The sequence below is a fragment of the Salvelinus namaycush genome, chromosome 29 (assembly GCF_016432855.1).
Source record: "Salvelinus namaycush isolate Seneca chromosome 29, SaNama_1.0, whole genome shotgun sequence".
Lineage (NCBI taxonomy): Eukaryota > Metazoa > Chordata > Actinopteri > Salmoniformes > Salmonidae > Salvelinus > Salvelinus namaycush.
Genome location: NC_052335.1, coordinates 3,748,263 through 3,761,530, shown reverse-complemented (window position 1 = coordinate 3,761,530; position 13,268 = coordinate 3,748,263). Strand labels below are relative to the sequence as shown.

The window sequence follows — 13,268 nt, the reverse complement described above, 5'->3', positions numbered from 1 at the left end:
TGGGTTGAGGTCGGGTGATTGTGGAGGCCAGGTCATCTGATGCAGCACTCCATCACTCTCCTTCTTGGTCAAATAGCCATTACACAGCCTAGATGTGTTTTGGGTCATTGTCCTGTTGAAAAACAAATGATAGTGGGACTAAGTGCAAACCAGATGGGATGGCATATTGCTGCAGAAAAGTGTGGTTGTCATGCTGGTTAAGTGTGCATTGAATTCTAAATAAAATCAGACAGTGACACCAGCAAAGCACCCCCACACTATCACACCTCCTCCATGCTTCACGGTGGGAACTACGTATGCGGAGATCATCCGTTCACCTACTCTGCGTCGCAATTTGTACTCAGACCAAAAGGACAGATTTCCACCGGTCTAATGTCTATTGCAGGTAGCCTAGTGGTTAGAGCATTGGGCCAGTAATCGGAAGGTTGCTGGATCGAATCACTAAGCTGACAAGGTAAAAATCTATCGTTCTGCCCCTGAACAAGGCAGTTAACCCACTGTTCCTCGGTAGGCCGTCATTGTAAATAAGAATTTGTTCTTAACTGACGTGCCTAGTTAGATGAAGGTTAAATATATATTTTTTTAAATTGCTCATGTTTCTTGGCCCAAGCAAGTCTCTTTCTTATTGGTGTCTTTTAGTAGTCGTTTCTTTGCAGCAATTCGACCATGAAGGCCTGATTCAAGCAGTCTCCTCTGGACAGTTGATGTTGAGATGTGTCTATACTTGAACTCTGTGAAGCATATATTATAATATTTGGGCTGCCATTTCTGAGGATGGTAACTAATGAACTTGTCCTCTGCAGCAGAGGTAACTCTGGGACTTCCTTTCCTGTGGAGGTTCTCATGAGAGCCAGTTTCACCATAGCGCTTGATGGTTTTTGCGACAGCACTTGAAACTTTCAAAGTTCTTGAAATTTTCCGCATTGACTGACCATGTCTTTAAGCAAAGAGAAACAACAGTCCATCATTACTTTTTTGAGCTGTTCTTGCCGTAATATGGACTTGGTATTTTACCAAATAGGGCAATCTTCTGTATACCACCCCTACCTTGTCACAACACAACTGATAGGCTCAAACGCATTGAGGAAATAAAATCCACAAATTAACAAGGCACACTTGTTAATTGAAATTCATTTCAGGTGCATACCTCATGAAGCTGGTTGAGAGAATGCCAAAACTGTGCAAAGCTGTCATCAAGGCAAAGCGTGGTTATTTGAAGAAACTCAAATGTAAAATATATTTTGATTTGTTTAACACTTTTTTGGTTACTACATGATTCCATGTGTGTTATTTCATAGTGTTGATGTCTTCACTATTATTCTACAATGTAGAAAATAGTACAAATAAAGAAAAACCCTTGAATGAACAGGTGTCCAAACTTTTGACTGGTACTGTATATAAATCGTGAGAATCGCAATACATATCGTACCGGCACCAAAGTATTGTGATAATATCGCATTGTGAGGGCCGTGGCAATTCCCAGCCCAACTCATGGGAAGTGCTGATAAGAGTATCAGTGCCGACTTAATCAATAATGGTTGAATTACCAGAGATAAAATCCATAAGAGCCCTAAAGAGTTCCAAGGCATAGATGGGAGGAAGGGCTACATTGGCCATCTCACCGTTTCCATGGACACCAGGGTGTGTCGTCCTCTCGTGTTGTGAGCTTTTGTTTGCTTCTCATTCAAAGTATTTGACAGACTGCCCTCTGGAAATGTACAACATATGGCGTTATCAAAAATAGATTAAATTCACAATACCCTGACAAGTCACAACTGCTCCCTCATTGTTTAGACAGTCTATTTTCCCAAACTTTGAAGTGTCCTCCTTTCCCAGTCTCCTTCTTTCATGACCATTGATACAGTGGCTTGCGAAAGTATTCACCCCCTTGGCATTTTTCCTATTTTGTTGCCTTACAACCTGGAATTAAAATAGATTTTTTGGGGGGTTTGTATCACTTGATTTACACAACATGCATACCACTTTTAAGATGCTAAATTTTTTTTATTGTGAAACAAACAATAAATAAGACAACAAAAAAATCTGAAACTTGAGCATGCATAACTATTCCCCCCCCAAAGTCAATACTTTGTAAAGCCACCTTGTGCAGCAAAAACAGCTGCAAGCCTCTTGGGGTATGACTCTATAAGCTTGGCACATCTAGCCGCTGGGATTTTTGCCCATTCAAGAAAAAAAAAAACTGCTCTAGGTTCTCAGGGATTTTCAACTTAACTTCCATTTCCCCTGAAAACAGATGTGGGAACTCCACTCAGGTGTTGTTTTACGCCTGCTACGTTTGTTTGCCTCTTGAAGAGGTTGGTAACCTCAGTTCAAACACATATGCAATACATACAGTGCTTTCAGAAAGTATTCACATCCCTTGACTTGTTTTGTTAAAGCCGAATTTAAAATCGATTAAATTGAAATTGTCTCTCACTGGTCAACACCAAATATCCCATAATGTCAAAGTGGAATTATGTTTAGAATTTTTTTGCAATTAAATTAAAATTGAAAAGCTTAAATGTCTTGAGTCAATAAGCATTCAACCCCTTTTATGGCAAGCCTAAATAGTGCTGATGTAAAAAAGTCCCATAAGTTGCATGGACTCCCTCTGTGCAATAATAGTGTTTAGCATGATTTTTTTATGACTAACTCATCTCTGTACTGCACACATACAGATAATTGTAAGGTCCCGGAGTCGAGCAAAGAATTTCAAACAGACACAACTACAAAGACCAGGGAGGTTATGCAATGCCTCGCAAAGGGTACCTATTGGTAGATGGGTAAAAAATAAATAAAAGCTGAAATGTTATATTCCTTTGAGCATGGTGAAGTTATTAATTACACTTTGGATGGTGCATCAATACACCCAGTCACTAAAAAAACAGGCGTCCTTCCTAACTCAGTGGCCAGATAGGAAGGAAACCGCTCATGGATTTCACTAGGTCAATCAATTGTGACTTTAAAGCAGTTTTCTCCTGAGGATGGATCAACAACATTGTAGTTACTCCACAATACTAATCTAAAAGAGAGTTAAAAGAAGGAAGCCTGAACAGAATAAAAATCTTCCAAAACATGCATCCTGCATAAGGCACTAAAGTAAAACTGCCAAAAATGTGACAGAAAGATGTCTGGGGAAAATCCAACACATCACTAAGTACCACTTCATATTTTAAAGCATGGTAGTTTCTGCATCATGTTATGGGTATAATTGTCATCGGCAAGGACTAGGGAGTTATTTTAGGATAAAAAGAATAGAGCTAAGCACAGGTAAGATCCTAGAGGGAAACTGGTTCAGTCTGCTTTACAACAGCCACTGGGAGCCAAATTCACCTTTCAGCAAGAAACTAACCTAAAACACAAGGCCAAATCTACACCGGAGTTGGTTACCAAGAAGACAGTTCCTGAATGACAGAGTTACAGTTGACTTAAATGTGCTTGAAAATCAATAGCAAGAAAAATGTCTGTCTAGCAATGCTCAACAATGAACTTGACAGAGCTTGAAGAATTTAAAAAATAATGTGCAAATATTGTACAATCGAGGTGGGCAAAGATCTTAGACTTACCCAGAAAGACTCTCAGCTGTAATCACTGCCAAAGGTGATTCTGTATTGACTTAGGGGTGTGAACACGTATGTAAATTAGATTTGTATTTAATCATCAATCAATTTGCAAAAAAAAATTCTAAAAACACGTCGTTTTCTCTTTGTCATTATGGGGTATTACGTGTAGATAGGTGAGGATTTTTTTGTTGTATCCATTTTGAATTCAGGCTGCAACAACAAAATGCGGAATACTCAAGTGGTATGAATTCTTTCTGAAGGCACTGTATACATACACACAAGGATAATCAATGCAATGTGTAACGATACAGTACCTTTCAGACTGACAAGTGCCTCGGCTGAAGAGCATACAATCAAGAGAAGAGACGGAATTAGGCTAGACTTTACCATGGAACTGAACATATATATATATATATTTTTAAATGCAGTAGGGTTGTGCGTCTTTCCCTTTCAAGACGATTCATTACGCATATGGGCTCCGATAAGTACAGGAACAATCTATTTCAGTTTGAAACTATTCGGTGCAATCAGAGAACGAGTCGTGCTTGGCTACGCAGTCATCGGTTAACAGAGAGTACAGAAGGGGACTAAGGATGCACCCCAGTGAGGCCCCGTGTTGAGGATCAGCGTGGCAGGTGTGTTGTTGCCTACCTTTACCAACTGGGGTAGCCAGTCAGGAAGTCCAGGATCCAGTTGCAGAGGGGGGGGGGGTGTTAAGTCCCAGGGTCCTTAGCTTAGTGATGAGCTTTGAGGGGACTACGGTGTTGAATGCTGAGCTGTAGTTAATTAGCAGCATTCTTACGTAGGTGTTCCTTTTGTCCAGATGGGAAAGGGCCTTGTGGTGTGCAATAGAGATGGCATCCTCTGTGGATCTGTTAGGGAGGTATGCAAATTGGAGTGGGTCTAGGGTTTCTAAGATGACTGTGTTGATGTGAGCCATGACCAGCCTTTCAAAGCATTTCATGGCTACAGACATGAGTGCAACGGGTCGGTAGTAATTTAGGTAGTTTACCTTGGTGTGCTTGAAACATGTAGGTATTACAGACTCAATCAGGGACAGGTTGAAAATGTCGTTGAAGACACTTGCCAGTTGGTTAGCGCATTCTAAAAGTACACGTCCTGGTAATCCGTCTGGCCCTGCGGCCTTGTGAATGTTGACCTGTTTAAAAAAAGGTCTTACATCGGCTACGGAGAGAGTGATGACACAGTCATCCGGGACAGCTGGTGCTCTCATGCATGCTTCCGTGTTGCCTCGAAGCACGCATAGAAGTAATTTAGCTTGTCCGGTAGGCATGTGACAGTGGGCAGCTCGCGGCTGGACTTTTTGTAGTCCGTAATAGATTGCAAGCCCTGACGCATCCGACGAGCGTTGGAGACGGTGTAGTAGGATTCAATCTCAGTCCTGTATTGACACGTTGCCCATTTGATGGTTTGTCGGAAGGCATAGCGGGATTTCTTATTAGCATCTGGGTTAGAGTCCCGCTCCTTTTAAGTGTCAGCTCTACCCTTTAGCTCAGTGTGGATGTTGCCTGTAATCCATGGCTTCTGGTTGGGGTATGTACGTACAGTCACTGTGGGGAAGAAGTCATTGATGCACTTATTGATGAAGCCGGTGACTGATACTCCTCAATGCCATCGGATGAATCCCGGAACAATTTCCAGTCTGTCCTAGCAAAACCGTCCCGTAGCTTAGCATCTGCTTCATCTGAGCACTTCGTATTAAGCGAGTCACTGGTGCTTCCTGCTTTAGTTTTTGCTTGTAATTATGGTCAGATTTGCCAAATGGAGGGCAAGGGAGAGCTTTGTACGCGTCTCTGTGTGTGGAGTAAAGTATTTTCCCCTCTACATGCTGGTAGAAATTAAAGTCCCCGGCCACTAGGCCTCTAGATGAAAATGTTTTTGATTCTGATGGCCTTATTCAGCTCGTTGAGTGCGGTCTTAGTGCCAGCATCAGTTTGTGGTGGTAAATAGACAGCTATGAAAAATATAGATGAGAACTCTCTCTGTAAATAGTGTGGTCTACAGCTTATCATGTGATACTCTACCTCAGGCGAGCAAAATCTTGAGACTTCCTTAATATTAGATTTTGCGCACCAGTTGTTATTGACAAATAGACACAGACCGCCACCCCTGGTCTTACTGTAGGCAACTTTTCTGTCGTGCCGATGCATGGAAAACCCAGCCAACTGTATATTATCAATGTCGTCGTTCAACCACGACTCAGTGAAACATAAGATATTACAGTTATTATTGTCCCATTGTTAGGATAGTCTTGAACAGAGCTCATCCAGTTTATTCTCCAATGATTGCACGTTGGCCAATAGGACGGATGGTAGAGGCGGGTTACCCACTCGCCAACTAATTCTCACCAGGCACCTGGACATGCGTCTCCTGTATTGGTGTCTTTTTTTTTTAATACGAATTACAGGGATCTTGGCCTGTTCCGGTATCAGCAGTAAATCCTTCGCGTCCGACTCGTTAAAGAAAAAAAATCTTTGTCCTGTAATCGCTGTTCTGATATCCAGAAACTCTTTTCGGTCATAAGAGACAGTGGCAGAAACATTATGTACAAAATAAGTTTTAAAAAAAAGAAGTGAAAAAACACAAACTAGCACAATTGGTTAGGAGCCCGTAAAACGGCAGCCAACTCCTCCAATATCCTACTATTAACCCAGCAGCGTTACAGTTATTGACACAAACCGGTGCGCCTGGCACCTACAACCATACCCCGTTCAAAGTCACTTAAATCTTTTGTCTTGCCCATTTACCCTCTGAATGGTACACATACACAATCCATGTCTCAAGGCTTAAAAATCCTCCCCATACTGATTGATGTCACTTGTTAAATCCACTTCAATGAGGGATCATAGCTTCCACCTGGATTCACCTGGTCAGTCTATATGTCAAGGAAAGAGCAGATGTCCTTAATGTTTTGAACACTCAGTGTATATACATATAATGTATATAAATATACACAGTGTACAAAACCTTAAGAACATCTGTGGGGCCCCGTGTTGAGGATCAGTGTGGCAGAGGTGTTGTTGCCTACCTTCACCATTCTCCAAAATTCAGTGATTTTCACCGTTTGGAAGTTTTTACAGTGATCTCTTGCGCGTTTGCCATGTAGTGCGCCTAGGAAAATAGATTACTGTCATCATTATGAAATGATCAATTTTACCCGGTATACCTAAAAAATGACCATATACACTGATTGTTTAAAGTACAAAACTGCTCCATACCCAATCAGCAGGTAGGCTATAGCCAGATGAGTTGTTTCCAGTAGCTTAATTTTATATACCATTTAACTTGGTAGTATGACAAGTTTTTTCTATTGGTCGCAAGAGTGCCAGCGGAATGTGTGTGTTGTTGGTCAACTTAGTTTTTGGTTCACAATTTGCTTTTTTATAATTTATTCACACCAAAATGTGCAATTAGGCAAAAATAAACCAATTTTCTGAAGAGCCAACAACGGCACAGAAATGCCCCAGCCTGTGTGCGTCAGGGATTGACATACTGGGGAGGTTGTGGAAACCCTAACGGCCAGTAGATCATCCCTGTCAGTGGCCCGCTTGGGCCAGTGGGAAAAAAATATTGTAATCATGCTATTTTTAATCTAGGCTAGAATTTAGTTAAAATAACAGACGGATACCCGAAGCTGTTCGTTATGTCGATTATTTATCACACGTTTGGTGCACACATACAGCTTATAGATAATCTGTCAGGCAGAGAGATCGTGCAGCTCTCAAACAGCTGGTTTTAGCATGAAGCAAAGACCGACAGCGGTAGGGGTAGGAAAGTTGTTCCATGTTATGATTAGTGGTGTAGTATTCTTCTTTTTTTTTTAGGTGAGGGAGGGCACACTTTAAATGATTTATCATGATAGGCCCATAAACAATACCTAGTAATGTGCATACTCCAAGAAAGGTTAAAATCTCACCTTTCTGGTAAAAATAGTTCGAAAATTGCTGAGGTGTACTCACTTGAGGACAAGCTCAAGTACACAGTACAAATATGACAAAGAAAATATTTCATATGATCCATTTCCTATTCAACAAAACTGTATGAATAAGGCTTGAAATGACTTAAGCTTTCTAAATAAAAACAATTATATTAATATTTTAAAAAATAAATATATATATTTTTTAATTTAACTAGGCAAGTCAGTTAAGAACAAATCCTTTTTTACAATGACGGCCTACCCCGGCTAAACCCAGTCGATGCTGGGCCAATTGTGCGCCGCCCTATGGGACAATCACGGCCAGATGTGATGCAGCCTGGATTCGAACCCGGTACTGCAGTGATACCTCTTGCACTGAGATGCAATGTCTTAGACCATTGCGCCACTCAAACCATGAGCAGTTATTACGGATGTAGGCGCTTTCGTTTGTTTCCCACAGCTTCAATTGAAGGGTGTTGTCTGTTGCAGGAAAACCATTTGCAGTTATTATGAGCGAACCCAGTTTTTGGTCGCTTTCTAGTTTTAAAAACATGATACAGTAACTCCTCAATAACTCTAAAACATCTCAAATGGCAAGACTGACTGCAGTAGCTACCATATGGACAGACTTCATTAGTGTGTTTGTGTCGGGACCATGCAGTCTATTTAGTCAGGCAAGGCCCACATTCTTCTGACATATTTTAGAATGTACAAATTATGTGAATGTTAACGCATAATTATAATTATTCTTAAAGTGGTAATGCATACATTTGTGGGTGCATTTTTTCTATAGGCTATTACAACAATTGAATAATATGTAGGTCCTTAAATTACAATTAAGTGGTGGGAAAACTTGTTGATTTTGATTTGCCAATGTCTGTATAAACCCTTGCTCAGCCTGCAAACAAAGCATTAAAACACCTGCTATTGAAATTATGCACGCTTCATTCACTTTCCGGTTACATTTTGACCCTGGCCAGTATTTTCCTCCCCATTCATGCCAGGATCTTTCAGTTGGCACTAGCCCGGTGTGATACTGGCAAATTTACCTGAATGTCGAGCCCTGCTGTGTGTGGTGCGCGTAGGGCCTATACCAATGTGTAGCCGTTAGCGATCCTTACAATAACCTAACCCAGTGGTCGCCAGCCGGTCGATCGCATTCCTAGTCGATCAACAAATATTTCTGTAGAAAGCCAACGAACGATAAAGGCTAACGCTCCTTTTTTTAAATCGTGTTGAGCTGTTGCCGGTAGGTGCACTTGATTCAAAAGTCCTGCGCACCGGGTAAGCAGTGTTCCCATGAGCTTCCATGACCCTGGCCACAGCCAAATTGAATAGGTTACTAGCCTACGTAAGATTTAATAACTTTTAAAACCATGACCACAGAGAGACTGTCAACAAATACAGCAAAGAGCTGCTGTTTTTATGAGTGAGTTCATGTTAAAGTTTATATTCAGCACTATCACTGTTTTTATTCAACACTATTACAAAACACTCTTCTCCGTACTTCTACTCGGGCTGCAGCTGCAATGAATGAGCAGCCAAGTATTGATAGCCCAGCGTTTTGTTATTAGCAGCTCGTCGTGTTGATTTTAATATTAAGGAATATTGAACTTTCTCTGATCATAGGAACAACGAATTTGTGCATGAGACATGCGGTTCGACTTTTCGAACATCACTGACTTTGTGATTTGACCTCGTTGACCATCAGATGCAGGTACCATCAGTCCAGTAAAATAAAAAAAGCTAATAATTTCAATTCATGTTCCACAGTGCCTCACAAGTGCTAAACCAACTGATATATTTCATCAAAGCTCGAGTTTTGAAAAATAATATGGTCTGATTTACAATATTGGCAGGCCAATCATAAACCCAATATGCTGTGATAATGTATTAGGCCTACTGCCCAAACCTCATTCCTACAAAACTGTTTGTGTGAGGTTAAGGTAAAACTGCGAAAGTGATCTTGACTCAGAAAAGGTTGGTGACCACTGGCCTAACACTTTTCGGGCAATTGAAAGGTATCAACAACGTAACCTATGCCTACCTGGCAGAATCACACATACTTGCATTAATCCAGTGGCCATTTGTGTAGAAAACTCCATCACAAGTGTGCTACAACACACAACAGTCTGGATGGTTCGCACCTGAACTAAAAAAGGTAACTACACAAAAAAAAGACCTCAATGTGGTTTAAGCATTGTTGTTCACTTAGAAAGACAACAAAATTGGATGTTCTATTAAATAGTGATTGAGATTTTTTTTTGTCACAACTGGTGTAGACTTCACAGTAAATGCTTGTTTACGAGCCCTTCCCAACATGGCAGAGTTTAAAGATAAAAATAGTAAGGAACAGGAAGAAAATAAAATACACAAGAATGGAGCTATTCATAGTTCATAGTCCACACACACATGGACCTTTTCCACATTATTGTGTTGCAGCCTGAATTAAAAATAGTATAAATTAAGATGTTTGTGTCACTGGTCTACACACAATACCCCATAATGTCAAAGTGGAATTTTTTGTTATATTTTTTGTTCTGTTTTGTATATATACATAGTGGGGAGAACAAGTATTTGATACACTGCCGATTTTGCAGGTTTTCCTACTTACAAAGCATGTAGAGGTCTGTAATTTTTTATCATAGGTACACTTCAACTGTGAGAGACGGAATTTAAAACAAAAATCCAGAAAATTACATTGTATGATTTTTAGGTAATTCATTTTATTGCATGACATAAGTATCTTATAAAAAACAATCAATCAATCGATCATAATCACTAGTTAACTACACATGGTTGATGAAACTACTAGTTTATCTAGCGTGTCCTGCGTTGCATATAATCGATGCAGTGCGTATCGTTGCTCCAATGTGTACCTAACCATAAACATCAATGCCTTTCTTAACATCAATACACAGAAGTATATATTTTTAAACCTGCATACTTAGCTAAAAGAAATCCAGGTTAGCAGGCAATATTAACCAGGTGAAATTGTGTCACTTCTCTTGCGTTCATTGCACGCAGTCAGTGTATATGCTACAGTTTGGGCCGCCTAATTTGCCAGAACTTTACGTAATTATGACACAACATTGAAGGTTGTGCAATGTAACAGGAATATTTAGACTTATGGATGCCACCCGTTAGATAAAATACGGAACGGTTCCGTATTTCGCTGAAAGAATAAACGTCTTGTTTTCGAGATGATAGTTTCTGGATTCGATCATATTAATGACTTAAGGCTCGTATTTCTGTGTGTTATTATGTTATAACTAAGTCTATGATTTCATAGAGCAGTCTGACTGAGCGGTGGTAGGCACCAGCAGGCTCGTATGCATTCATTCAAACAGCACTTTCCTGCGTTTTGCCAGAAGCTCTTCGCTGTGCTTCAAGCCTATCAACTCCCGATATTAGGCTTGTGTAACCGATGTGAAATGGCTAGCTAGTTAGCGGGGTGCGCGCTAATAGCGTTTCAAACATCACTCGCTCTCAGACTTGGAGTAGTTATTCCCCTTGCTCTGCATGGTTAACGCTGCTTTGAGGGTGGCTGTTGTCATTGTGTTCCTGGTTCGAGCCCAGGTAGGGGCGAGGACTTGGGACGGAAGCTATACTGTTACACTGGCAATACTAAAGTGCCTATAAGAACATCCAATAGTCAAAGGTATATGAAATACAAATCATAGAGAGAGAAATAGTCCTATAATTCCTATAACAACTACAACCCCAAACTTCTTACCTGGGAATATTGAAGACTCATGTTAAAAGGAACCACCAGCTTTCATATGTTCTCATGTTCTGAGCAAGGAACTTAAACGTTAGCTTTTTTACATGGCACATTGCCCTTTTACTTTCTTCTCCAACACTTTGTTTTTGCATTATTTAAACCAAATTGAACATGTTTCATTATTTATTTGAGGCTAAATTGATTTTATTGATGTATTATGTTAAGTTAAAATAAGTGTTCATTCAGTATTGTTGTAATTGTCATTATTACAAATACATTTCCCCCCCCAATCGGCCGATTGATCGGTATCGGCTTTTTTTGGTCCTCCAATAATCGGTATCGGCGTTAAAATCATATTCGGTCGACCTCTACTGGTAAGTAATGAACTTATGCTCGGCAGCAGATGTAACTCTGCGTCTTCCTTTCCAGTTTCATCATAGCGCTTGATGGTTTTTGCGACTGCACAAAAATTTGCCGGATTGACTGACCATGTCTTAAAGTAACGATGGACTTTTGTTTCTCTTTGCTTATTTGAGCTGTTCTTGCCATAATATGAACTTGGTCTTTTACCAAATAGGGCTATCTTCTGTATACCACCCCGTACCTTGTCACAACACAACTGATTGGCTCAAACGCATTAAGGAAAGAAATTCCACAAATTAACAAGGCAATTAATTGAAATGCATTCTAGGTGACTACCTTATGAAGCTGGTTGAGAGAATGCCAAGAGTGTGCAAAGCTGTCATCAAGGCAAAGGGTGACTACTTTGAAGAAACTTAAATATGAAATATATTTAGATTTGTTTAGCACTTTTTTTGGTTACTACATGATTCCATATGTGTTATGTCATAGTTTTGATGTCTTCACTATTATCCTACAATGTAAAAATAAAGAAAAACCCTGGAATGAGTAGGTGTCCAAACTTTTGACTGGTACAGATAGAGATATACATACACATTTTTTAAAATATATTTTAAACTAACCCTTCCACCCATTCCCCTACTTGTAGTAAACTAATAAACAATACATAGGCTCCTACTTCCAGCTTATACATACTATACACATTTTATGGACACAATCTATTTTTACAATAGTTATATTTTATTCGTTTTTAGTCCCGTCCTTCCTCTACCCTCAACCTCATCTATTTGTGATGTCTATAAATCAAACTGTATATTTGCCATATTTTTAACTGCTGTTTCACAAAAGTTCTGAACCTATATACATTTTACGGACACAGTATATTTTACATGAGTTATCTTGCTATTAGTCCCACCCTTCAGCTCCATTCAAACCCTTGCTATTTATTTCTTAACACCATCCATATTGGATTTCTATTTCCCATATATTTTTCAACTGTGCTGTTTCAGAAAAGTTCTGAACATTTCTATTCTCCTAGTTTCTACAGATTTTAAATTAAAGATAAACATTTTTGCTAAAAGTATTATATTATTGATCGATTGACTATAACTTTTCAGATCACCCAGTAGTGCTATCTGCAGGGTTAGCTCCAGGTAAATATTGCAATTCTTCAGCCATTCCTGGACCTGACCAAAAGCAAGCTACATATGGACAGTAACAAAATAAATTATCTAATGACTGTCTCTTCGCAGAAAAATCTGCAGCGCTGGGAAGGTTGTATCCCCATATATATAACATTCTATTGGTTGCAAGAATTTTGTATAATAATTAAAATAGAAAAATTCTACGTTATGCGTATCAGTTCATAAACCATGTAATGTTTATATCGAAAATATCTACCCAACTATTTTTGCAATCTATATGGCACAGCTGTCAATATTTTGGGCCTTAAATGAAACTGGTATGCTTTATCACAATTTTGGTCTTTAATGCAGGGCAGACAAGTTCCTTACTTTCCCCCCCAACTATTAAATCCAGTTTTTAGATGTTAACCACCGCACCAAATCAAAATCTAATATGGATGGTATTGTTTTGTTCTGGCTTTGCACACACACACACACACACACACACACACACATTTCCCCTACTTCCCATCCGGGGCAGCATGCAGGCCAATTTGCGA

The 13,268-nt window shown here is 39.7% G+C and overlaps 1 protein-coding gene across 1 annotated transcript in view; it reads right to left on the bottom strand.

The window, feature by feature from the left end:
* The window catches only part of LOC120024304 (protein lin-9 homolog), a 33,881-nt gene that overhangs the window by 16,670 nt on the left and 3,943 nt on the right, over positions 1 to 13,268 (bottom strand). Inside the window, exon 2 of the mRNA XM_038968519.1 lies at positions 1,623 to 1,708. Coding sequence (XP_038824447.1) covers positions 1,623 to 1,708 — 86 coding nt within the window. The remainder of the gene's footprint in view (positions 1 to 1,622; positions 1,709 to 13,268) is intronic.